This window comes from Phodopus roborovskii, unplaced genomic scaffold (genome assembly GCF_943737965.1).
Source record: "Phodopus roborovskii unplaced genomic scaffold, PHOROB, whole genome shotgun sequence".
NCBI lineage: Eukaryota > Metazoa > Chordata > Mammalia > Rodentia > Cricetidae > Phodopus > Phodopus roborovskii.
The window spans coordinates 28,887,497-28,913,023 of record NW_026126549.1 but is presented as its reverse complement, the minus strand read 5'-3'; the positions used below and the strand labels follow the sequence as shown (position 1 = coordinate 28,913,023).

The window sequence follows — 25,527 nt, the reverse complement described above, 5'->3', positions numbered from 1 at the left end:
CACTTGCCTCCCTAAGGGGGAAACAGGATGGTATGTCACAAGAGCCATGTCTTTTGTGAGACAAGCCACCACATATGTTTACTGAAAGTAAAACTAATCCCAAACACAACTGTAACATCTTTGCTTTTGAACCACTGAGGTTTTACTTGGCTTTGGGGGATATGTTAACTTGCCTGTAGAACAGAATCAAAGAGAGGAGGAAGAAACAGGAATCACAAGAAAACTCAAAACCACATACAATTCTGGAGCCCCAGAAACTGAGCTGCTAAAATGTTTATCATTCTACATGCTCACCACCCTGAGAACATTAACTCATATTCTGAACAGATTTATACTCTTGGAGAACGTCAGAAACATGGGGAGCCACTGAGTCCTGAGTGGATGAGTATTGTTGACATCAGCAGTATAGCCATGTCAAAACCTCTGAGGCCTCAGATACATGGGAATGTCAAGGCCTCCCCAGGGCAAGCTCAGGGGAATGTCAAGTCTTCCCACTGGTCTAGGCGCCAATGTTGACAGTGCAAAAAGTATCAAACAGGGCTTCATTTTCTTAGATGACTGTGGCCTGAGACTGCTTCCCTTCAGAGACCTTCCTGCTACCAAGATTAACTCACTCATCTCATTAAAATGTATATGATAATCACACTGAATTTTTGTGCTGCCAGTATGCCCCATCAGAGAAGACACCCACACCCACACACCATCCCAGCTTTCCTATGTGTCTATTGTTTCTTCATTCCTGGTTGTGAAGGGACCAGCCCCCTACTTTAGCAGCCATGGCAGACTGCAAGAAAAGACATGCAGGCCTCTGACTCAGCACATGTCTGACCTTGTCCTTCCTGCCCTAGTCACTAGGAGGCCAGATACCCTTCTCGTGGCAAGAAACCAATCAGAAGTTAGCTGACTGGGCTGTACTTTATGGCTCTGGGTGTGCTTTATGGTACAAATGCACAACAGTGATGTGAGGAGCATAGCAACCGTCCTGGGAGAACCTATAGGCCATAAAAACCAGTTAACCAATCAACACAGGACAGGCTGTTCAAGCATGGAAGTGCACCAATCCTGAGACTTGTGTACCCCTAGACACTCCCCTTATGCTGCCCTATAAGTTCCTCACCTTGTGGTTTCTGGCGGTTGGGGGTAGGGGGTGTCCTTCTGCCACCCGCTGTGATGAATGGAGAAAGGGCCCTAGTTAATGCAGTTAGCTACTTAAACAATAAAAGACTCTTTGCTTTGCATCGGAATGGGTCTCTTGGTAATTTTAGGGTTCAGAATTTGGGCACAGCAGTTGTCAATCAGGTCAATCCCAAAGCTGTACAGGTTGCAGCACAGAAACAGGTGATTTACAAGGAAAGGGTAATTGGAGAATCAATCCCAGCTCAGGAAGTGTTCTTTGAGCACCCATCCTATGCACAGTATTTTGGTAGGTTCTGGGGTGTCCATGTACTGGCTAAGGAGCTCTGGTGAAAATAAGTCAAGGGAGACCACTGAGACTGTAATAATGCTATCACAACATTAATGTCAACGACGGAGTACAGGAATATTCTATAGCAATGCCTACCCATAGAAGTAGTGTAAGCAGTAATCACCATTCCTTAGTAGTTTACACAGAACAGTACATCCTAAAGCCTGGCTCTCAGAAACTGTTCTATAGGGCTATCCTTTTATAAGCATCAGTTTCCTCCCCTATGAAATGAAGTTATAATAACAATATCAAATGGTTAGACCAATTGAATGCAGTTTTCTAAACAACGAACAAACCCAGGACATAGAAACTACCAGTTCACTAGTATGCCTGCTAGCAAATGAAGATCCAAAATTAACAGTTTATCACTTTAATAAAAATTAGAAACAAGACAAAAATCAGTTTTGAAGGGGCATTAAAACTGAGCCTGAGCATGTGCATAAGAGTCTCTCCTTCTCTCCCAATTACTCTTTTTTAAACTCTCATTCCTCTCGTTCTCATACAAGCAAACTACCTCCAACCGGGCTTGGTATAATTAGAAATACCTGGGAAGCAGTACCCACTACCTAATTTGTCAATCTACAATAAAATGAAAACACGGAGCCCCTTATTTAAAAAGTTCTAAGAATTCCAAGGCACCAAGAGCACAGCCTCAAACCAGGCCCAGGGCTCTTCCTTCTAATAGGGAGGTTTTCAAACACATATCCCTCTGCAGTTTTACACAAAGCTGGTAGTGAGTGGTCTAGGGCAGCAGTGGACACAACGGTAAGAGAAAGAATGCTCTAACAATTTCATCCTGTAAAATTTTTAAAAAGTCAACAGAAAATCATTCTGCCTAGACCTACACAGTAAAAGCCTCCCACCTCCTGGTGAAAATAACCCAAGGAGTGTTCCTCCCTGTAGTGCCACACTGGAAGGAACAGTGAAAGGGGGCACTGCCAAGGCACAGCTAAGCCATGTGAGTAGGAAGGGGAAAACCTAGGGCATGTGCACTGGGCAGAGACATTTCTGGGTTGTTGGAAATGGGATGGTGGTCCCAGAGGTCCCGAAGGGTGTAGACCGCCATGCTGCTAACACTCCATGGTAACTGACTGAACACCCAGATTTGGCAAGCCCTGTTTTAGACACTTGTGGCTGGTAATGGCTTTGCTTTGCAAGCTTCTTAATTATTGCAGCACAAGCAGTGATTGTTACTGTACTCCACCTAGCAGCCTGTCAATTGTCTAAACTAACTGAAGCCTACAGAAGCTCAAAATCTTGTTCTACTTCAAGTCCAGAGGATGGCATAGGCTTTTCATTAAGAGAACCCCAAGCTGTAATTTCTGGTTATTTTCAGTCTGTCTACTTCTACACTGTGATGATGGTAAACCCTAAAGGAAACCTCAGCAGAGTCTTGTGTCTGGAACGGCAGGCAGGAATCAGGGAGCAAACAGCTTCTGTGCTGAAGGTATCAATCAGTACGTTGGAAAGTGAAACCTTCCTAAGCCACGAGGGTCTACAGCAGGGTTTTCCGACAATTCGATGCATCTTCAGCAGCTTTTGGGTGCCTGGGGTACCATTTCCAACAACCTAAAAGTGTCAGAACCTTGCCAGGCCTCCCATGGTGCCAAAGGAAAAAATTAGCTTAGTTGTAAAGTTCTGGTCAAGAGAGAGAACAGAAAGGTGGGGCATTTACCACTAAACAGACAGCAAGAGTGGAGTGAACCCTCTCCTCTGACAGGACCACTGTTCCACCCTGCCCTTTCTGGGCCTGTCAGACCCACCTAAGTACCAGGCCAGCTGCATTTGTGTACATGGCCAGATAACTAGGTAATGATCAGGGAACAAGTCAGTGCGAGTAAGAGAACACAGATGTGACAAACAAACTCAATGGGATTATTTGTGGACTTTTTGTTTATTTTGCTTTGTTTGGGCAGTTTTTGTCTTATTGGTCTTTTGTCCATTTGTTTAGTTTTCATTCTTTGTGTTTCTTATGGATTTCTTGTATTTGTTTTTGTTTCCCATTTTGCTTGTTTGGAGACAAAGAAAGGAAGAAACTAATACTAGGTTGGCAGAGATCTGAGAGGAGTTTGAGGAGGGAAAGACATAATCAAAATATATTGCATGAAAAAATGTGATAGAAATATTTTTAAAAGTTGGAATTCTGTCTATTTCTAACTAAAACCATGGCCAAAAACAGCAATTACTAATTGGGGGTGGAGGGGGGGGAAGACCAGGGGTTCAAGACAGGGTTTCTCTGTAGCTTTGGAGCCTGTCCTGGAACTCACTCTGTAAACCAGATTGGCCTCAAACTCAAAGACATCAGTCTACCTCTGCCTCCTGAGTGCTGGGAGTAAAGGCATGTGCCACCACCAACCAATATAATTATTAATAGTCATTAATAATTGAAACACACTGGATTAAGTCATGTTCTGTGGGCTATTCTATGATACTGAAACCATTCTAAGATTGTTTATTTTGGAAGATGTAGAGATCCAAATGTCTGAAACATTTGAAGACATGACACATATATCAGAGTGCAAATACATGCATAGACTTTAGAAGGAGCTCTCCTACCCACAGCACCACAGAGCATGCCTGGACAACAACCTGACACAGATGGCTACTGTGAAAGGTGAGACTTCTACTAGAGTGACTTCTGGTGTTCCAGTACAGACAGAGTAATAAAGCAAAATAGACAAGCCTTGTCTTGAACCTGCTGCTTTACATAAACCCTACTGTGCAAGCATTAGTAGCCTCATATCTAGCTAAGAACCCACAGCAAAAGAATCTCCTCAAGCCCAGCAATGTAGAAGAGAAAAAAAAAAATGTGTTTTCAGCCACATAAATCATCTTGAAATGCATTTTCCCTTTTGCAATATAGTCTCCATTGAAATAAAAATTAACTTAACACCCAACAATGTTCTGAGGTTCAGGAGTGAAACTAAGCAAAAGTCTTCTAAAGCTATCTCAAAACCACCTCTTTCTGCTTATTTTCAATATCAGGAGCTACATATTAGTACCTAAGCTGATGGACCTGTGAGACTCAATCCCATGGCTAACTAGAAGTGCCAGGCATTGAGCTTCTGCAAAGTCCTCCTTCCAGCTCAGGTGTCCCATCCAGAGAAACAAGTGTCCTGGTGCCTTGCTGAGCCTACCCCACACCCACCCTACTGGTCTCTCCTCCCTCCTAGGCTGCCTTAACCAAATCCCACATTCGCTATCATCTCCCTTCCCCTCTTTGGGTTTCTTCCTTTAAAAGTACAAGCTCACTTGAACTCTGACCACCTGGAACACATCCTTATTCATTCTGCTTCTTTCTCAAACCACCTCTTTCCTCCCAGAAGAGAAGGCCATCTCACTTCCTGACCTGTCACTCTTTCCTTTCCTCCTAACCCAGACTCTGCCCCTACCTGCTATCATTAAGCACTGACTTTGCTTTAGACCACAGACCCTTCTAATTCCAAATCCAATTCTTCTCTCAAGACCTCTGCCTAGCTCCACTGACACCTGTACCAATTGTCAGGGGACTGAAGAATGACTTTAGGATGGTTCTCTGCTCTAGTATTCCCCACAACTGTGAAGCAGCACATTAAACACCTACTATTACTAAAGAAAAGAGAACTGTAAATAGCATTCCAATAAAATATTTAAATCAATATGATAACTTCTTTTATTCTTTTTTTAATTATTTATTTCAATTTTATGTGCATTGGTGTTCTGCCTACATGTATGTCTATGTGAGCATGTCAGATCTCAGAGTTATAGACAGTTGTGAGCTGCCATGTGGGTGCTGGGAATTGAACCTGGGGCCTCTGGAAGAGCAATGGGTGCTCTTAACCTCTGAGCCATCTCTCCAGCACCCATAGGACATAACCTTTAAAGATATAACTTTTAAAGTATGAAGGAGAAAAGTGCTAATGCTTTATCAAACAGAAGAAAAGAGTTACCTTAAAACCTCACTTTTTAATAGTTTTAACTGTTATCTTTAACTTGGTCAAGAATATGAGAGTAACACATAGTTGTTCAAATAGCAACATGCAATATAGGACAGATGATGGCATGCAAATTATCTGTAATCAGAGGAAGGTGGAGTGATAGAGAGCTAGTTTGGCAACTAAATGTTTTAATCCTGGCCCAGCACTAAACACATATATTATTTTAGGGAAATTCTCCCTTAGATATATTTTCACAAATAATTGTCACTTCCAACACAAGTTATCAAAACACTGAAAACCTATGAGAAAGTTCTTTGTTAATAAAAATTTTTACCAAGTTGCTCACAACTTTTTTTAATGTTAGACTTATGAAGCTTCAGTGAATACCATATTTATTTCATAAGGCATTTAACTGAATCTAATCAGAGAATAAAGGATCTCAGGACTAGGACTGCTGTTCAGTGGTAGAGTACCCTCCAGGACTGCACATGTAGTTCAGTGGTAGAATGTTTCCCTTAAATTTAGAAAACTCTGTGTTTTACCCTAAATTCCATCCAACAAATAAAGAAGGGATTAAAAAAAAAAAGGAAATACAAATGTCTTGTCACATACTTACAGACTAAAGCAAAACCAAGAAAATATGCATTTTACATCTACCAACTTTTGAAAAGTTAAACACATAAAATACTAGGTTACTATTACATAGGCAAATGATGTTTCTACCTAAAAGGAATCCATTGTCCAATGTTTAAACTGTTCTATTTAAAATCAGTTCCATTTAATATCTGAGCTGCCTGATTATGGCCAGCAAAGACAACTTAAATAACATAACATGCAGCAATCAAAGGACAAACATAAGCCACACTGTATTTTCTCATGGTGTCCTAGGGAGAAAGGACTACATAATGATGAGAAACGTATGGTACAAAAAAGGTCAAGTTTTATTTATGTCACTGGAAACAAACAAACAAACAAAAAACAAAAAACCCATAATGTGATCTCATGGTAAGGCTAAATAAATAACAATTTGGTCTAAAAAAAAAATCAAGGAACAAACATAAAGGGAAATGCAGGGTTGATGAAGATGAAGGCATAGTAACTACCTGCTACAGTGGTTTCTCTAAATTTTTCTATGATTACTCTCTACACACAGCATGATATATTCACCTAGTGTCTGAAAAACTAAAATCATCTTAAGATGCCTTTGAAATGAGACCACCATCCACAGTGCTAACATTTCTCAGGTGCTAATCCCACTAGGTTTAATCCACAACACAGGAGGAAAGAGAGAAAGGGCAGAAGGAAGAAAGATACATAAAGATCATCTTGAACCAGAATAGTAAAACTCCAAAACTTGCACCATTATACATCAAGAGGCTTTGTGAAGCTTGTAATTATGGTACTGCAGCATCAGGAAGGAACAGACAAAGCAACAGAATAGAGCAGAGAGCCAAAAATAGATTCATCTGTACAAACAGATCAAAAGAACAGAACAAAGGAACCCATGGGGCTGGGGGATGGCTCTGTCAGTGAAGTGCTTGCCTGACAAGCACAAAGACCTGACTTAGATCCCATGAAAAAAAAAAAAAAAAATGCCAGGCATGATGAATACACAAGAAAGCCTAATGCTGCCTTTTACCTACATAAGTGTTTCATCTATGACAATGATGACAAAACAGAGCAATGGAAAAATATTTTTTCTAAACAATGGTGCTGTGTCAGTTGTGTGTCCTTATGTGAGGAGTAAATCCTTCTTACATCAAACACAAGGTCAGTTCTTGGTGGACTTAGATCTAAATGCAGAGCAAGCTTCAGAAGACGACCCAAAAGGACCACACTGATAACCTTCAAGTAACCAACAGTTAAGAAGAAAAAGAAGTGAGTGAAGTTCAACAAATAAACACTAACTACTACCAGGCCAATAGATAGGGTACCATCGGCACCCAGGTCTCTGCACCCTCCTGAGCATGTCCTTTGACCCCCACAGCTCACTATATCATGACACTCACACACACAAGGAATAAAGTAATAAACAAATTAGAAGCCTTGAAGAGATACTTCTTCAGAAAGGATCACCACATAGCCAAACCACAAAACAGGTTATTAGTGAGACTACTTATCAAGAAAATGCACATACTTTAGAGCCATAAAAGACACCACTGAGTACACACCAAAATGTTTACAACTCCAAGGACTAACAACACTGAGTGTCAACAAGAACTTCATGTGAACCTCACATATTTGATGAACATGTGGGTCTGTACAACCACTGAGAAAACTATTCTGTGGCATCTTATACAGCTGAACACATACTCTATGACCCAAAAGCTCTACTCTGGGTCTACACCCAAAATTAAAAACCATACTAGAGTGTTCACTTGAAACAATGAAAGAACCACCAGTTTAAAAAAGAAGAGGAAAAAGGCAGAATCTAAAATGAACAAAAGAAGGCAATACAGAAAAAAAAAAAAAAGCATCAAAGGAAAGCATCCTTATAATTAATACTCTAAGAAAGGAGTAAAGATTTGATCCATGGAAGAAGAAGAGTAAATGATCATAACAACAACAAAAAAGCACTCAAAATCAAAAACATAATCACCAAAATACACGCTATGAACACCTAGAAATTAAAAGTCAAAAGAATAGTTAACAAAATAAAGGAACAACAAAATGTAGAATATAAAAGCAAAAACATAGGCAAATTAGAGAAAAATTCTAAGAAGCCAACATACACACAGTAAGATAAAAACTTGTGGGAAATTCTAAAAGACAAGATTGAAGAAATGTTCGACAACAAAAGGCAAGAATCACCCATGTCTCCTGAATGAAAACATACGGGGGCATTCTTCTTTGGTTTGCTTTTTGAGAGTCTTTTCACAAAGTCCAGACCAGCTTTGGATTCTCTATACTCCTGCATTAGGCTCCTGAGTGCTGGGATTACAGGCATGCACCACCATGCTTGCCAGCTCTGTCTCTCCATCTCTTGCATAAAATACATGCACAAGTTTAAAATATATATGTACACTTACTTTTCTAATAAATTCCTTAAAATCATATATAAAAAGTCAGAAAAGCAAGCAAACTATGAAAGCCTGTGCTAGCTTCTCCACCAGAAATCCTAAAGCTAGAGGATTATGAGGCAAAGCCCTTAGAATGCTTTTTTTTTTTTTTTTTCAGCCTAGCCTCCCATCAGCAGAAAAACACCTGTGTCCAAATAAAGTCATTTCTAATATTCAAGTTTTTTCAAAAACTTCATCTCCCATCATATTTTCCCAGCAAGTTTCTAGAGGCTTGATTACCAACTGAAGGAGCATCCTGAGATAAAGATGGAAATGCAGAAACAAACTCTGGCACAGAAGCTGAGCTGAAGAAAGCCTGGGGCTCCAGCTACACAGCAAATTCCAGGGACTAACCAAGCTAGCTGCAGCAGGGGCAAAGACAACTCCAGAAAAACCCCATGAAGACACAGAAAACATTCCTGATGGGCATGTGCCAGAAATGCTGAAGATGGTAATTATGTAGAAAATCTGGCCTGCTTCTGTGAAGGTTACAAAAGGAAAATTACATGGCTTGCCCCATGTATGAATGTTTTTGATCCTAAGAAGGTAAACCATGACTATCAATTCAGCCATTCCCCTCAAACTGTGATACAGCAATGTTGGGAGCACAGCAGCAGAGAGGGAAATGGCATCCATCTACCACCAAGAATTAACTGTGAAGGCACGCCTGTGAAGTGCTTTAGTGTAAAGGGAAGAACAGGAACTAAAAACAAAGGCTTCTGGGAACCAGAATAAGAGATAACAAGCTAGAGTAACTCTTGATGTGAAACAATTTGACATTTCTAATTTTTTAATCTATATTTCAGTTATTTATAGAAATTTTGTTAATGTAATCATAGCTTGGGGTTAGGAATTTTGCTCAGCGATGGGGCACTTAACCAGCAAGTGCAAAGCCCCAAGGTTCACTCCTCAACACTGGGAAGAAAAATCTTGGACACCCCCACCTAAGTCATCATGTCTTATAAGGGACTGGGATGGGTGAAGGGATGGGTGAGGAAGCTGTGAATGCCTTCATTTTTAATTTACATAAAATGTTCCACTGCAACCCTTGCCTCCATAAAGAGAGGTAAGCTAGGATCTCAAACTGTTCTTCCCCCCACTTGGGCCGTAACCATCATCTTTTACAATCCAGACCTCCAAAGATTATGAGGATTATTAATACTCTAACACTCAGCTTACTGTTTTACTTATTAAAACTATTGTGTCATCCTTTATTATTTCCATATTCCTATTCATAGCATTAGTCTCTCATCTCTTTTGAAGACTCCACACAGAAGAAGCTGATCAGTCAATAATATTATCAATTATCTCACCACCTTATCAGTTATGTCCTACCTTCCTATCACAGTTGCTGAATGATCTTCTAGCCCTAAGTCAATCTTTACATAATCTATGAAGAGCTCTGTCTATGATGTTCTCCCCATATTTCTCTACTTTTATTTTTTTAATTGAGTGTGTATGGGTGTGTTGCCTGCATATATGTTTGTATACCACTTCTAAGCCTAGAGCATTGGGTGTCCTGGAACTAGAGTTACTGATGGTTACGAGTTGCTGAGTGGGTACTGAGAATCCAGTGCTGGTCCCCTGGAAGAGCAGCAAGTGCTCACAAGCACCATACTGTCGCTCCAGCACTACTTTTATAGACCATGTATTCTCTCACTCCTGTTGTTCATCCCATTTACTCACAACATGGTATACTATACTGTTCATCTCCCTCACTTTATCACACTAGATGCTCAGCTCCAGGGCAGCAGGGACATTATCTTGCCCACTGCAATGTTTTTATTGTTTAGGAAAGTACCTAGCACAAATTAATGTATCAAAAATAGATGTAAGTGGATAAATTAAAGAATTCCATTCAATTGATTCAAAATACTCATGAGTTACTGACATGGAAACTGTAGTAATAATCAGAAAAGGAGAAAGAAGAAACAGACAGGTCTCTAAGTACAGATTTGATGAGTTAGGTTTTCAGAACAGATAAAGTAGTGTTTAAGTGTAGACATTAGGGATCAATCTAAAACTGTGTAAAATATGACCTAGGTATATAGGGTGAGTTGTATGAGCAGAACACTTAGAAAGCTGGAAACCAAGTTTTCAAAGTTATCTGAGTGTAGGACAAAAGAAGAAAGGCCAGAGGTAAACAGAGAGAAAATGAAAAGAGCTTTGGGGAGAGGGCACAGCAGTAAGGACATTTGCTGTCAAACCAAGGGCTTGAGTTCAATCCATGGAATCGGCATGGTGGGTAGAGAGCCTATTCCTGCAAGCCATCCTCTGACCCCCACACAACTCTTATGGAACAATCTTCCCAAATAAATAAGTAAATAATTGTGATTTGGGGAGAAAGTGCTTTGGGGAGCTAGGGATATAGATCAACTAGTAGAATGCTTTACTAGTTTGGCTGAGACCCTGGGTTCAATCCCACCAACAAGCATGTGATGAGGTGGAGACAAAAGGATCAGAAGTTTAAAGCCATCTGATGTCGTAAGTCCCTGGCCAATTTGTCTCAATAAATGGAGGGAAGGACCGGGAAAGTGTGTGTATTATCGTCCTCTGTCCTGGGGCTCATACCAAAAACCTCTCTGTAGAGAAGATAGCCATGTTCAGTTTTGTTGTAAACTGACTCACCAAGCAATGAACCACTGAAAGCTTCCTGGTGTATGGTGATAAGAGTGATAAAATAAAACTTAAAAAGAATTTGTTTAAAGAGGGAGTGTTAGGGTGAGGCCAGTAAGACTTAGTTAGCCAATAAGAAGGCTAACTAGATGGTTTGGAGTTATAAAGATATAAGAGCAGAACACACTCGGGTTTCTGGTTTCCCAGAACAGGGTGAACAGTGCTTTTAATGAAATAAAGCACAAATAGAAACTAGCTGGTTTGACAGAACAGAGTTCAACAAGTTATATTCAGAGGTTCTTATGATACTTCCATGTGGACTGAGCCAAACAAGTGAAAAGATACGGAGTAGGGACCCTTAACACATGAGATGGGAACCAGAAGAGGAAAAAAATCCATGGAGGTTACTCACATGGAGGATGCACAGAACAGCCTGGGAATCCAACTGTCTAAAACAGTCAGGAGAACAGAAGGAGGACATGAAAACAGGCAAATACCAACAAAGACTAACATCCCACCCCCACCCCAACACACACACAATCAGTCACACACACACACACACACACACACACACACACACACACACACACACGGGGGAGGGAAGGGGCCAGAGGCAGAAATAGTAATGGTGCCTAATCTGGAGCAGATCAGGAGGTAATTTAAGGAGAATATTTTATCCTTTTAACTTACCAACTTCAGTAAGCATAACAAGAGCAATTTCTGCGGCAGAGCAAGAATAAAAGTTTTGTCTTAGAGATACAAAACTACATGACAGGCAACCAGCAGATATACAACCCCATGCAAAAGTTTGGCTAAAGATAACAAAAAGAATAAACAATAAAAGTGCATAAAGTAAAGTGAATGTTTTAGTGCATAATTTGAGTACACTGAAATGCTCTGTTGTAGAAGTCAGTTTATATATTTTGACACAAGAAGCAAATGACTGAGTCTACAGAGTAAGGTCTCTGAGAAAGTCACAGGATGAGCTTTTGCCACAAGAGGTTAAGGTCACATTCATCATCTCAGGCTAATAGCAACCAACAATACAGTCAAAATCCTCTAAGAGTTCTCCTTACAAGGGAGGGCCTAGTCCCTACTCCAAATGACTTGACAGATTTTATTGACCCCTCCTGGAAGGAATCACCCACCCTGTGGAGTGTGGAGGGGGAATAGGATGGGAGGGTGGTCGAGGGGCATGGGAGGGAGGGAAGTAGAGTGAAGGAACTGTGATCTGTATGTAAAATAAGAATAATAAATAAATAGGAGTTCTCCTTGCAAATGAAAACACAGATGCTTGTCTATTCAATCTCACAATGTTCAATAAATATAAATGTGAAATGGACACCTTTATAGGTAACGTGTCACAGAAGACGAAATGAAACAGGTGCTTAACTTGATGGTAAATAGTCTTTTAATTTCTTACAACTCAGTGGAAGTCAATTTGATGAAATGTTTCAAAATCATAAATTCAGGCTAATTACATTTCTGAGACTTTACCCCAGGAGACCATTGTAACATATAGGAAGAGGCTTAGTGTGTGCCAAAAAAAAAAAAAAAAAAAAAAAAAAAACTCTCTGAACACTACCTTAAAAACTAGGGAGTAGCCAGGGAAATCATAAGCAAGTGTAATTTATAATTGTTAGCACAACATACAGTATAGTTAACTTACAAATTACAAGAACATATCAGATAAAAAACAAAAATGTGTTTAGTGTTATATGAAGCTTTTTAAAGTGCACAAATATATAATATTATTATGCTTCTCAAAATGCACTAAAGTTCTAAAAGAAAGTATTTTAAATGGTTAAAAATATTTTGATTACATTAGGTAAAAGAAATAGTATTTTTTTTCCTTTGTCTATTCATTTCTTTCTCTTATAAAGAAAACAAACAATAAATAACATAGTTTGCCCTTCTTAAGATCAGCATTTAAGGAATCCTCTACATGAACTACTTTCAGCTTCTATATTTTCTAACTCAAACCCTCATTTCTAACTAACTTTTCTATGTGGTCTGTGCCTATTGCTGATGAGCAGCTCTACAACACTGCTCTCCCCAGCACAGCATCCCTCGTTCTGCTGGCTCTCCTACTAAATCTTCAGTCCTCTAGCTTTTACAAAGTTCACCCCACATTTCCTAGCCACAGCAGCTTGCCTTCTTGACCATCCATAGCACCAGTCTACACTATGTATCTAGCACTTTGTATGAGACATCTTCCCAGAATTCCTTAGAGTAACACTTGAAACACACACCGAACATACTATCTATGTTTTCTGCCTAAGCAGCCAACTCTTCTGTCTGGAGAAGATAAAAGGAATATAATATCCTCTCAGGGGATTTGTCTCGGTCATAAAGACTATACTAGAAGTAACTGTTGAGGCTACAGAGGCTAAGAATGCTAGAATGAACAGTCATTTTCTGAATTATAGCAACTCAACACTGAATTAACTCACAGATCTTTCACACACATCTTTAAATGTTCTTGGGTTTTATTTTTTTCTTTCATCTGGAAAGTTTCCTCTAATATACTTTAAGAACTCATTCTAAAAGAAAAGGCTGGCTGGGTTCCAGGAAGGAGTGAAGGAAAGGTGCATATCCTTTCAAGAAGGACTAGAAAAACAAAAGACAAACTAGAACAAGTAGGATACTCAAGCGTACATCTTCACTTGCTTTAAATACTAACTCCTCCAGGAAAAACATAAGTATTCTTCAAGAAAAACAATGTCCAGAGACTCTCAATGGCAATGAAGGTACATCGGCCCTGTTAGATTCACAATTATTTTAAAAGGAAACAAAAACTCAAAACTGAAACTTACACAACTTGAAGATAAAAGAAACACACAAGAGACCAGAAAGCATCAAAGACAGGAATATTAAAAAGAAAAAAAAAAAAGACTCAAAACGGTGAGTTACCTACATATTCAAAGAAGTAAATAGGAAAGACATCCTTAATAAAATTGCAATTCAATTAGATTTTTCAAAAACTTGAATGTGTCTTATATATCTAAGTAAGGCACTGCAATGACTCCACTGGGAGTCACAATCTGATAAAAGACTTCCCTCCAATTTTTCCATCTAATGAAATGACAAACATGCTGCTGCTACATATAAAAATGACTGCTACTTACCCTGTTATAACCAGAGTTAATACATTCCATTTCTATTTTACAATTTTAATTTATGCAGATAACTGGTTTAATAAATTATTTTAATGCATTTTAAATATGTTAGTTTGCACATCTAGAGATAATTCATTTTAAAGAGTCAATCCATACAAATTCATAGTTTATACTTTACAGAATTCATATTGGACAATTATATAATAACCTAGGCATAAAATGCTCATTCTATAAAGACAAGACTACTAATTCTATTTCTTCTCATCTAGCATGTCAAACCTACTGAAATGAAGCCTAAATTAAAATACAGAAATTTTATTCTAACTCTAGGCCTAAAATGCAACGCTCATACCACTAAATTAAATACCTTAGTGAAAGAGAACAAAATATTTAAAGAATAAAAAATATCTGTTACCTATGAGAACCTTAGAAATATAAATCTCATTGTGTAATTCATTCACTGCCTAATAAAATAATTTTGCCAAGTTGAGTAATGAGCAATTCATATTGCTGATCTATTTTACTGGATCTAATAATGAGTAGCAAATTAGAATTTTTTGTCTTTGTATATTTTTGTCAACCATCTACCCAACAATGGCTGAGTTGTCATCTGCTATGCAAAGATACCAACATATAATTAAAACCAGCATCCTTTTACTAACACACCTGTATCTAAACTGGACTTTTTAAGATGATACAATTATAAAACTGATCTCTATTATCTTCATATTGATTACACAGCATTCAAATGTTACTTTAACTCTTAGGTTGAAAGATAACTGTCTTGGTATAATAAAAAATCCTAAATATATTGTCAGGTTAACACTAGAATAAGAGGAAAAAACAGCCATTTTTGCTGAAATAACCTGCTAAATGATTATAATACCACCTGCCTACATTAGCTAAAAGGAAGAGCAAACTTTCAAAAGATTTGTGTTAGAATGATGCTAAAATTCTTTAACAAGAGACAGAGGAAAAGGGACACATACTTTTCACTTAAGAACAATTCCATAAACCATAATAAAAGAGAGAAAACTCAAAACTATTCCACAAAACAAAGAATGAAAGGTATTGTTCAGCTCATTTAAGCTTTAAAATTCTTGGTTACTGATCTCTGTAGACAGGTACACATCCAGCACAACACAGTTACAGCTTTGGTTACTGATCTCTGTAGACAGGTACACATCCAGCACAACACAGTTACAGCTTTCACAATCTGTGACTGCCTTCAGGTCCAGTAAGCAATAAAATTACTACTAAAGTGACCAGAATTAATCAATTGATCTTTAAATAAAACTCACATACAGTTTATAGTATGTAATCTGGCAAAGAAAAGAATAAAATCTATTAAATAATACCTGTTGTCAATAGGACAACTCAAATTTCCAATGTAAATGGTACCATTAGATGTTATACTCTACCTCTGTCTTTAATGTTTTGGGAAACATTTTAATCAGTTATAAACATTCAAATTTTTCAAATAATAAAAATTTTTGTAACAAAACAATTTTAAGTCATCAAAAAGCCAAACCACAGATACTAAAGACTACATAACTTATCTGCAAAAAGAATACAACCAGAGAACAGCTTGATAAAGACAGGCAGAGTTCAAGATGGCAGAATCCCTTCCATGTTGAACTGAACTGAACACACTAAAACCACCAGCAGTCTTGTGTTTATCCTGCCCGTGGTAGTCAAACAGAGGGGAAAGCCTCACACAGAAAGCTGAATGGCCCAAAGAAAACCTATGTGTTGACAAGACCCTAATGGCACATGCAGGTACGCATCTTTTATACTTGATGTGATACACTTACATGGCCCCTGTTGAATCTCTTGGGGACCAACAGTAAAGCAAGTTTAGAACTTCAAATCTTGAGACATCTATAGCAAGATGCTGATCCAATGTGGCTCCAAACATCTTCTGTTTTCCTGGCTCACCTGAAGAGGAAAAAACACTACAGACGATGTGGGAACTGAATTTCTTTCTGTAGTTTTTTTTCTAGAGCAACTGTCTGAGAGATTTGGCCCAGTCCTTTGTGAAGTTTGGAGATGAAACACTTGAAGGACTAGTGAAAAACAAATTCAAATGAAAAGATGGAGTGGAAAATATTTGAGCAAAAGATACTCATTGTAGGCCAATCATTGTTTCTAACCCATTACGTGGGAGGAAATAGAGAAAAGAGAGAAAATGCAGTGTTTCTCCTCCACTTCCTCACCCCAGGCGTGACTGAAATTCACAGAACACCTAGCTTCTGACCACATGAGGGAGGGAGTTGGGAGAGCAACCTGGAAAGCTGAGCCTTTGGTACAGTCTCCATCCCTGACTGTGTGACCTTGTTAAGCAGCAGGGAGGTCTTTCAGATAATGCCTTTGTCTAAGACAAGTTGCTGGTGGACATAAGTTGAAGAAATATTCAAAGAGAAAATGCATTGAACTCATACAAAAACAGAACTCACAGTAATATACCCATCCTGGCAAATAGTATCTAGTTCTGGTTTGTTTGTTTGTTTGTTTGTTTGTTTTCAAAAGGTTTGGGATAGATTCCTTGAAATTAGAAATCAGAAACAAAGGGGGAAGAGAAGCAATTTCCAAATAATAGAAAATGTGTTCAAACCAAACACAACACAAGCTGCACAGTTCATCTTTCTAGGAAATACTATCCCTAGAAACATAATCTTTAAAATCTAAGATTAGCACAACCAAGCTTGCAGAATATTATAACACAAAGCATAAACTGCTGCCAATAATATTAGCTAGAATCACTTTAATTAACTTCTAAAGTATTTTTATTAAATATTATATCACATCGTTTATTCTCTATAAGAGTCCTGGACATAAAACTTTTTTTCAATGCATTGAAATTTAACCAGAATTTATTTGAATGATGCCTGGTAAAAATACCAGAATTTTCTGGAAAGTATGACTGGAGAACAAATCAGTCCCTTACCTGACGTGGTTGTTCGTTCATCCGTTGTGGGTCTGACTTCACTTTATTATTGGGGTGGTTTGTGACTTTGGTGACTGGTTGCTTGAAAATTGATGCAGTTTGTCTAATTGGCAAGGTCGTGTTCAAGTCTGGTTTACCCTGTGAATAGAAATGTTTTCATTAATATTATACATAAACAAAATTGAATCAATACCCTTTTAAACTTATAACCCATGACTTTAAATAGATTATTCCAACATTCACTCTGTGTCAGCACTTTAAATTCTCTAAAGGTACATTTAAAATACATTTGTTTTGTGTATGTATGTGTCTGGGTGTAAGTATGTTTACCACATGCATGCAAGAGTATGAGGAGGTCAGAAACAGCATTGTGATAGCCTAGAACTGGAGTTACAAATGGTTTGTGAGCAACTGAGTAGGTGCTGTGAACTGAACTTGGGTCCTCTGCCAGAGCAATATGGGTTCTTAACTGATGAGCCATCTCTTCAGTCCTTCTAAAAAGACATTTTAAGCTCTTTATTATGTAGTAAGCTTTTTTCATAATAATGTATACTTTTAATTCTTTGTGTGATGACAGCAATTGAGATAACAGTTATTTCTACATTCTAAGACTAGGGACAAATATTAGAATTCAATGATATGAATATTAAAACTTAACTTGATTAACAATGAGACTAGACTTCATATAAAATCACATAAAATTACTGATTCCAGTAAACATAATTCATCTTAGAAAACATTGATAAAATGAGACATGCTTAAATTAAAACATCAGAATTTGAGCACCCACCACTGATAAAAATGAAAAATTTCACACATGATTTCATACAACACGGTACAAGCAAAGGTTCCCTAAAAGTAGTACATAAACTTTCTTTCTGTACAATACAGTAGTATGTATATGAAAATCAATAGACAACTTAGAGCTGACCATCAAGGAAAGCCTACCTACTTACATATGTAGAAATATTCCAAAATCTGAAAGAAAAAAAACACATCCAAAACACTTCTGATGGCAAGTATTTTATACAAGGAATAAACACTCTGTATTCCTGTTTAGTTTCTGAGACAGTGTCAAGCATGCACCCAGCCTGACAGGCATTCCTTATTTCTGTTATGTGTCACACTTCATGTTTTTGGGGAGATTTAAAAATCAAAGCTTCGAAAGTCATATGATGTGTTTATCAAATTTGAATCATCCAGTAAATAAAATGTCAGACATATTATTTAGTAAAGTCAAATTGTAAAACAGAACTCTTGTTAACTTCATTTGCAAACCCAATGGAATGATAACAAAAGGACAGGGAAAAGTTGTTATTTTGATTCTGAAAAAGATGTAAAAAGCCATTTACTGAGAACAATTCATGCCTGACATTTTTATGTAAAGGTCTAATTAAGTTAAACTTGATGAGCGTATGTCTTTACAGCTATCTACATACAGAATCTCAATGTGTAGTTCCATACTACCAAAGAGTAGGTCTCAAATCTGAGTACACATCAGAATCAGCGAAGCTTGTTAGAAAGAAGTACTGGGCCTTATACCCAGAGCTTCTGATCCAGCAGGCATAAAGTGGAGCCACAGAATTGGCATTGGTACAGTGCCTGTGTATCCTTCCAATAGTGAAGGATGCTGATGCCCACGTTTGAAGAAGCACTGGTCTAAACACAGATTATTGATTGGTGGCAGGTAGTCCAAGTCTAACTGTACATATGTACTGTCAGTTTTTAGGGGTCTTTAGTGGATTAAGTGTGGAGTCCACATTTCCAGCTTCTCTTAAACACCAACTGACTCTGGTTGAGTAACAAGCATGACTAATTAGTCACAACTGCCCACTAGGGGAACAAGGTATCCTTTGGTATTCCTGGACAACTCATATTTGCATTAACTGTATGGGTCATATAGGTATGGAGTCCATGACCACTGTTTATAGATTATTAGCAAGCCTAGGAGGTAAGCATCTAATCCACCACTGCAAATTCAAGGGACAGGTTGCAAAATAACCACCAAAGGATACCAACTTTAAAACTATGCAGTGTGAGCTATCAAGATGGCACAGTAGACAAAGTAGCTTGTGGCCAAGACTTGTGGCCTGAGTTCAATTCCTGGAAGCTCCATGATGGAAGGAAAGAATTTAATCCTCCACATGCCACAAAATAGGAATGGCCACACACATGCACATGAGCACATGTGCATACACACACAGAATAAAGTTTTAATGAGGCTCAGATCTTTTGTGTGTATGTATGTGTGTGTCTGTGCACATGTCTGGTGTGAGTATACATACACATGTGCCTGTGTACAGAGGCTAGAGGTTGATGGCAAGTGTCCTCTTCACCTTATTTTTATAGACAAGGTGTCTCACTGAACCTGAAACTTACCAGTTTGGCTAGACCAGCCAGCCAGAAAGCTAGGAGACTCCTGTCTGCCTCCGTAGCATGGGGACTGCAGGTGAAGGATAGACTTGGTGCTTTTTTGTGGGTACTAGGGGTGTGCAATTCTAAATCTCCTGTGGTGATTCTGGAGTGCATACAGGGAAACAATCATTTCTGGCTTACACAGCTTACAACACGTACAACATGTGAGGACCTAAATACCAAAGTCATCCAACCTAAAGTCAATGTTCAGTCTCCTAGAATCCTAACCTAATACTTTGGGATTACATGTCATTAAACAGTATCTTGTTTGGTTAACATTTGTATTCTTCAATAAACAACAAGCTTTATTGTAGTAGAACAAATATGGCATTGGTGGATACAGAAGTAATTACAACTGTTTGTGTATACAGTATATCTAAGTCTGAGACTCACACTAGAAAGATGAAGCAGAGGCTACTCTTCACTATCACAAACTACAAATCTTAAATCCACAAAGACTAGAAGTTTGGAACATCTGAAATTATTAGTGTTAAAAATGCTAGGGTTGGCACAGCAGTAGTAGCACATACCCTCAGGAGGCAGGGACAGGCAGATCTCTGAATCTGAAGCCAGCCTGGTCTAGAGAAAGTTCCAGGTAGCTAGGGCTACACATATAAAATCCTGTCTCAAAAAGAAGAGGAGGAGGAGAAGGAGGAGAAGGAAGATGAAGAGGAGAAAGAGGAGGAGGGGGAGGAGGAGGAGGAGAAGTAGTAGTAGTAGTAGAAGAAAGGAAGCAAACAATAAAAACCCCACTAAGGTTGATGTTTATATATGTATTTATGCTCTTGGATCAATAAAGAACAGTAGAAGAGCTTGCTAAAATATTCAAGATAGATTGCAAGGTTCCACTGTGTAGTGAGATGGTTCACTTCATCCTATCTTAAAGAACCCTAGCCTAATTCCTAAAGGAAACAACTACACAGGGTAGGTTATTAAAGAATGTACTTCATCATTCTTCTCTTGATTTTTGCAAGCATTTTTTAAACACTTTTTTTTTTCTTTTCCTTTTAAATGGTCAACAAATTTGACAATTAATTTTATATTCCAAAACATTCTCTTGGGCAATCTGCAAAGTAGATTGACCAGCTTGCCAGAAGCCCACAGCAAACTGTATTACCACTCTCCCCTAAGGACTGCCAGAGTCACTTAATTCATGATGGCCATCAGTTACCTGGGTTGTCTTAAACCACTGGAACTCTGCCATAAGCTTGAGCATTGAAAAAAAAAAAAACACCTTGACATGCAGCAAGAATATAGCTGTCCACAAAATCATTCTCTTTAAATATAAAAGAGTTCCTTTACATTACAAATTAAACCAGCAAATTCACTGCAATATTGTAAACATCCCAGCTCATAACTTGAAAACTCTAAAATTATGTTACATTTAAATCTAGAATAAAATTGTGCTACTAAATAACACAAGTAAGCAGCTATTTCCCCCTTTTTCTTTCAATGACCTTCCACAAAAGCCTAGAATGTAAGCCTTAAGAACTATGCAATAAAGGTGACTGTGGAGGGGCTGCAACTATTAGAAGTTATCCTTAGTTACACTGTAACAAACGGATAGAATGTTATCAACCCTTTATACATGAGCAAACACTTCAGCAGCCTACCTTTTATATATTCCTTGAATCAAAAATTCTACTTCCAGTTATTTCCAATTTTACACTTGGAAATACTTACTGATATTTTGTCAGTATTATCAATACTGATATTTTATCAGTATTAATAATCAGTATTTTATCCATATTGAAACTTAGTGGGGTTTTTTCCACTTTCCATTATATAAATTTCTCAATGATGTTAAAAAATAAACTCTCTGGTTTACCAAGGATGGTACATTATCACATAACTACTAAACATAAATGATAACTTCAGATATGAAATACAGATCAAAAGAAAGGGATGGAGTCTTCTGTTCCTTCTGTTCATATTTGTTTTTTTTTTTTTTTTGTTTGTTTGTTTTTTTTTTGAGTTTTTGAGACAGGGTTTCTCTGTGTAGTTCTATAGACCAGGCTGGCCTTAAATTCACAGAGATCGGCCTGCTTCTGCCTCCAAAGTGCTGGGACTAAAGGAGTGGGCCTTCACTACCCAGCCTTCATGTTTTTCAAATGGATTCTTGCTTTATTGCCTAGGCTGGCCTCCCAATTCCTGCCTCACCCTGCCAAGTGTCTGATTGAAAGAATTATAAAGTAACTTCATGTTCTTAGATAAGTATTCCTAATTACTAGCGTCAACTCTATTTCTTATTCCCTTTTTAATAGGCACTAAGACCTATTTGCATAAATGGGCAGAATGAGTTCATCTTATGTGACTCGGACCTTCCTTGAGTTGCTTTTGAAAAAGTTTGTGTTTAAATATCACAGTAAGTCATCAATAAAAAAAAAAAAGAAAGAAAGAAAGAAAAATAAGGAAAGAAAGAAAAAAGAGAAAAAGACCTTTAAAAATCAGCAGGCAGATACATAATGTTCCCTACATTTTGTTAAAAACAGATTTTATTTGTGGAAGAAGCTATCAAGTGATTCATTTCTCAACTTAGTATTTCCAACTGCCCCTCTGCTGAAAACACACCATTCAGTAACAGTGTAACTGCAAACAAGGGAGGTGTGTGCTTGTCTCTGAAGGAAAGGTTAGTGATAAAGGAAAACATGGAGAAAAAACATCACAGGAATCTTCATAGATCTGCTGAAGGGAAGTACACACAGTTTTTGGACCATCAAAGGTATGCTGAAATGGGTTCCTTTCAAATCCTCAGGGTACAGTGCAGATGTGACTCATGTCAAAGTGCTTACATAGTGTGGGTTTGACCTCCAACACTATATGTCACAGAGCATGGTGACCGAAGACTCCAAATATCACCTTCCTAGTCAGATTTATTATTATTAAAGGTTGTTTCTCCATATGTGCAAGCCTGTTTGCCTGTACATATGTATGTGCAACACATGGGTACAGTGTCTGCAGAGGCCCAAAGAGAATATCAGGGCTCCCGAAACCAGTTACAAGCATCTGTGAAGCCACCTTTTAGGTGCTGGGAACTGAGCCCTGGTCCACTGCAAGAGCAGGAGGTTCTCTTAAACCTGGAGCCAACTGCAGCCTTGTCAGTCACGTTTTGAGAAAAGCTGTATGAAAGACAGTTCAACACTGTACAGATGCTATAACCAAAGCATGGAGGTTTTACTTTCCAATTGTTAATTTTTCACTTTTAAAAATTCACCTTGTCATAGGGTGAATATTTTTGCTCTACTTGCCCAGTGTTTATATACAACTGACATTGTAAAGTATCATTTACATACCATTTTATTTCTGTGGCTTTTAATACGCAACATGTTCCAGAGATAGTTATGTCCCTATTGGGAGCAAAGATTCAGTATCGCTAATATCAATTCCTTATTGGTTAATGAGGACATTATAAAAGATTCATATTCAGAGCAAAAAAAATGGCATGTGATGACATTGATGCAGTTTTTAACCAGTGACTAAACAAAGATTATGTGTCTATTATGTGCTAGGTATGAACTAGAAGCTGAATGTCATTTTTAGTAAGTCCCTGCCTTAACGAGTACATTCTGGGAGGTGGATGAGGACAAGCGCTAAAATCATTTAATTGTCTTGGCAAATAATTATGGATAAATAGCTTCTGTTTTTGCATTAATAAGAGACTGGCCATGCTATCAAAATTTATAAATGTAACTAACCTCTTAAATTTTTCCAGGACAGCTAGCTACATCTTGGGTGTGCCTGAGTGAAATCAAGATTATCTTCAAGTAGCAATTTCAAATTCCACAAAATCAATGCAAACTATCTAGCAATTCATCGCAGTTTTTTTAAAAGTAGATGCAGGGTCTGTAAAGATGGCTCTGTGATAAGAACACATTACTTTTGCAGAACCCTGGTTCAGTTGCCACCATCCACCCAATGACTCACAAACATTTGTAACTCCCATTCCAGGAGATCCAATGTTCTCTTCTAACCTGTGAGGGTTCTTGCATACATGTAGTGAACATAAACTCTGTGTATATAGGCAGGCAGGCATGTGCATGCACCCACATGCACATGCACATACACAAAATAGGGATGGAGAGCTGGCTCAACAATTAAGAGCACTTACTGCTCTTTCAGGACCCAAGTTCAGTACCCAGCACCCATGTCAAATGGTTCACAACTGCCAATAACTCCAGCTCCAGGAGATATAACACTCTGCTTGCCATGTGCATATGTCCTTGGAAGAACTGTGGAAACAGTGACACAAATGCTTTTCTGTATGACACAGTGACCTCAGACTCTAGGTCTACAAAATTGAGCTAATACCTCAAGACATAAAATTTAATGAAATTCTTAGGAGAACTGGGTAACCAAATATAATCAATCATGTGAATGCCATGGAACATACAACCCTGTCCTCCCTTATTAGTCTGAAAGCCAAACCCAGCCCTCATCAGAAGTTTCTGTTACAGAGGGATCCATGTGAACCCTGAAAAGTTGGATAAGCCTAACAATATACTGAACAAACTGCTCATCAGCAAGCTTACAATTTGGAGTGTTCTTGTTGCTAACAATATTTATCTTCCCAAGTTTATAAATACATGACTCAAACTAGCCATAAAGATGGAATGCTACTAATAGTTAACTTCATTTATTAGGATAAATATCCTCTACCCACTTGTTAAGGATATTTTTATACATAACAAAAAAAAAAACATAAGTTCTTTGGACAAGAGAATACTAACCAACCAGTTTTCTTTGGTACCTCTTATTTTTTCTCTTTTATTCATTAAACTGCCTAAGTCATCATCACCTCCATCTGGACAAGTACAACAGTCTTAACAGCTCCCAATACAGAGCCTGACTTCCGTTTATGCCTTTTTACAATATATATTCTCCACATGTACTACGACCAGTCCATGACTTCCTCCAAGGACTTTCAAACAGTACTCTGCACCATTCCCTGTGCTGGCATCAAACTCTGAGTAGACTCACCTACTCTTCTTTATCCTCAGCTGGGTACCACTCTCCACTCACCCAACTCCAGAACCTTGACCCTCTTTCTGTCCTCACATACCGGGTGCATTTTTTTCTTATTTTGCATTGGCTCTTTCGTCTGCATAGAATAATGCTTTTCTCTCAAATGTTTGAAGACTGGCCACTTGTTACCCAGAACTCAGTCCAAAAATTACCAGAAGAGAAACTAGTTCTCACCATTCAACCTAAAGTATCACCCTGTCACTTTTGCATTATTGAGTTCATTGCATAGCACTTGGCATTTTAATGAGTGACTTACCACCCCATTTAAATATAATCACCTGAGACTTTCTCTACAGTGTTTCCAAACTGAGAATCATGCTTGCCCAGACTTTGAAAATTCCAACCAATAAGCTAATTAGAGGCAAAATGCCACCACACATTTGGCCCTATACAGTATAGCTCTAGCTTGAGTAGTCTTGTTTTCTGTACCAAAGGGGTTAAAAAATGTAATCTAAGTTCTGTATCAAAATTGCTATTAAAAATAATATTGTCTGTTGGTTTAAAATGTAAGAGAAACAATCCCTAGACTCAACCTATCATGGTGCTACATGCCAATCTCTATTTTTTAAATTATTTGCATTATTATTGTGGGCTGTGATTGTGACAAGACACAAGTGGAGGTCAGAAGTCAACCCAGTTCTGTCCTCTCACCTTCATGTAAATTGGAGATTGAACTCAGATTATTAGACTTGCACAGCAAGTGCTCACCCTCTGAGCCCTCTCACCAGCTTTCCCAGACCCCTTAAAACAGCCTTAAGGACCAGGAAGGAGATTTCTGATCTCCCCACCACTTCTAACCATATCTCCATTTTTTCTCCTCCTCCTCCTTCAAAAGAACCAGCTTCTAGAGCCCATGGCATCTGGCTATTCCACCCTTCACCCGTTTTTCTTTTTCAGTTCATGACCCTTTGTCTCCTTCATCCCAAATGCTGTCCTCCTTTTTAAAGACCTCCATCTGTGAATAATT

At 38.2% G+C, this 25,527-nt stretch overlaps 1 protein-coding gene across 1 annotated transcript in view; it reads right to left on the bottom strand.

Moving 5' to 3' along the window:
* Positions 1-25,527, bottom strand: part of Mbd2 (methyl-CpG binding domain protein 2) — a 57,090-nt gene that overhangs the window by 12,857 nt on the left and 18,706 nt on the right. Inside the window, exon 3 of the mRNA XM_051201087.1 lies at positions 17,124-17,261. Within this exon, the coding sequence (XP_051057044.1) occupies positions 17,124-17,261 (138 nt within the window). The remainder of the gene's footprint in view (positions 1-17,123; positions 17,262-25,527) is intronic.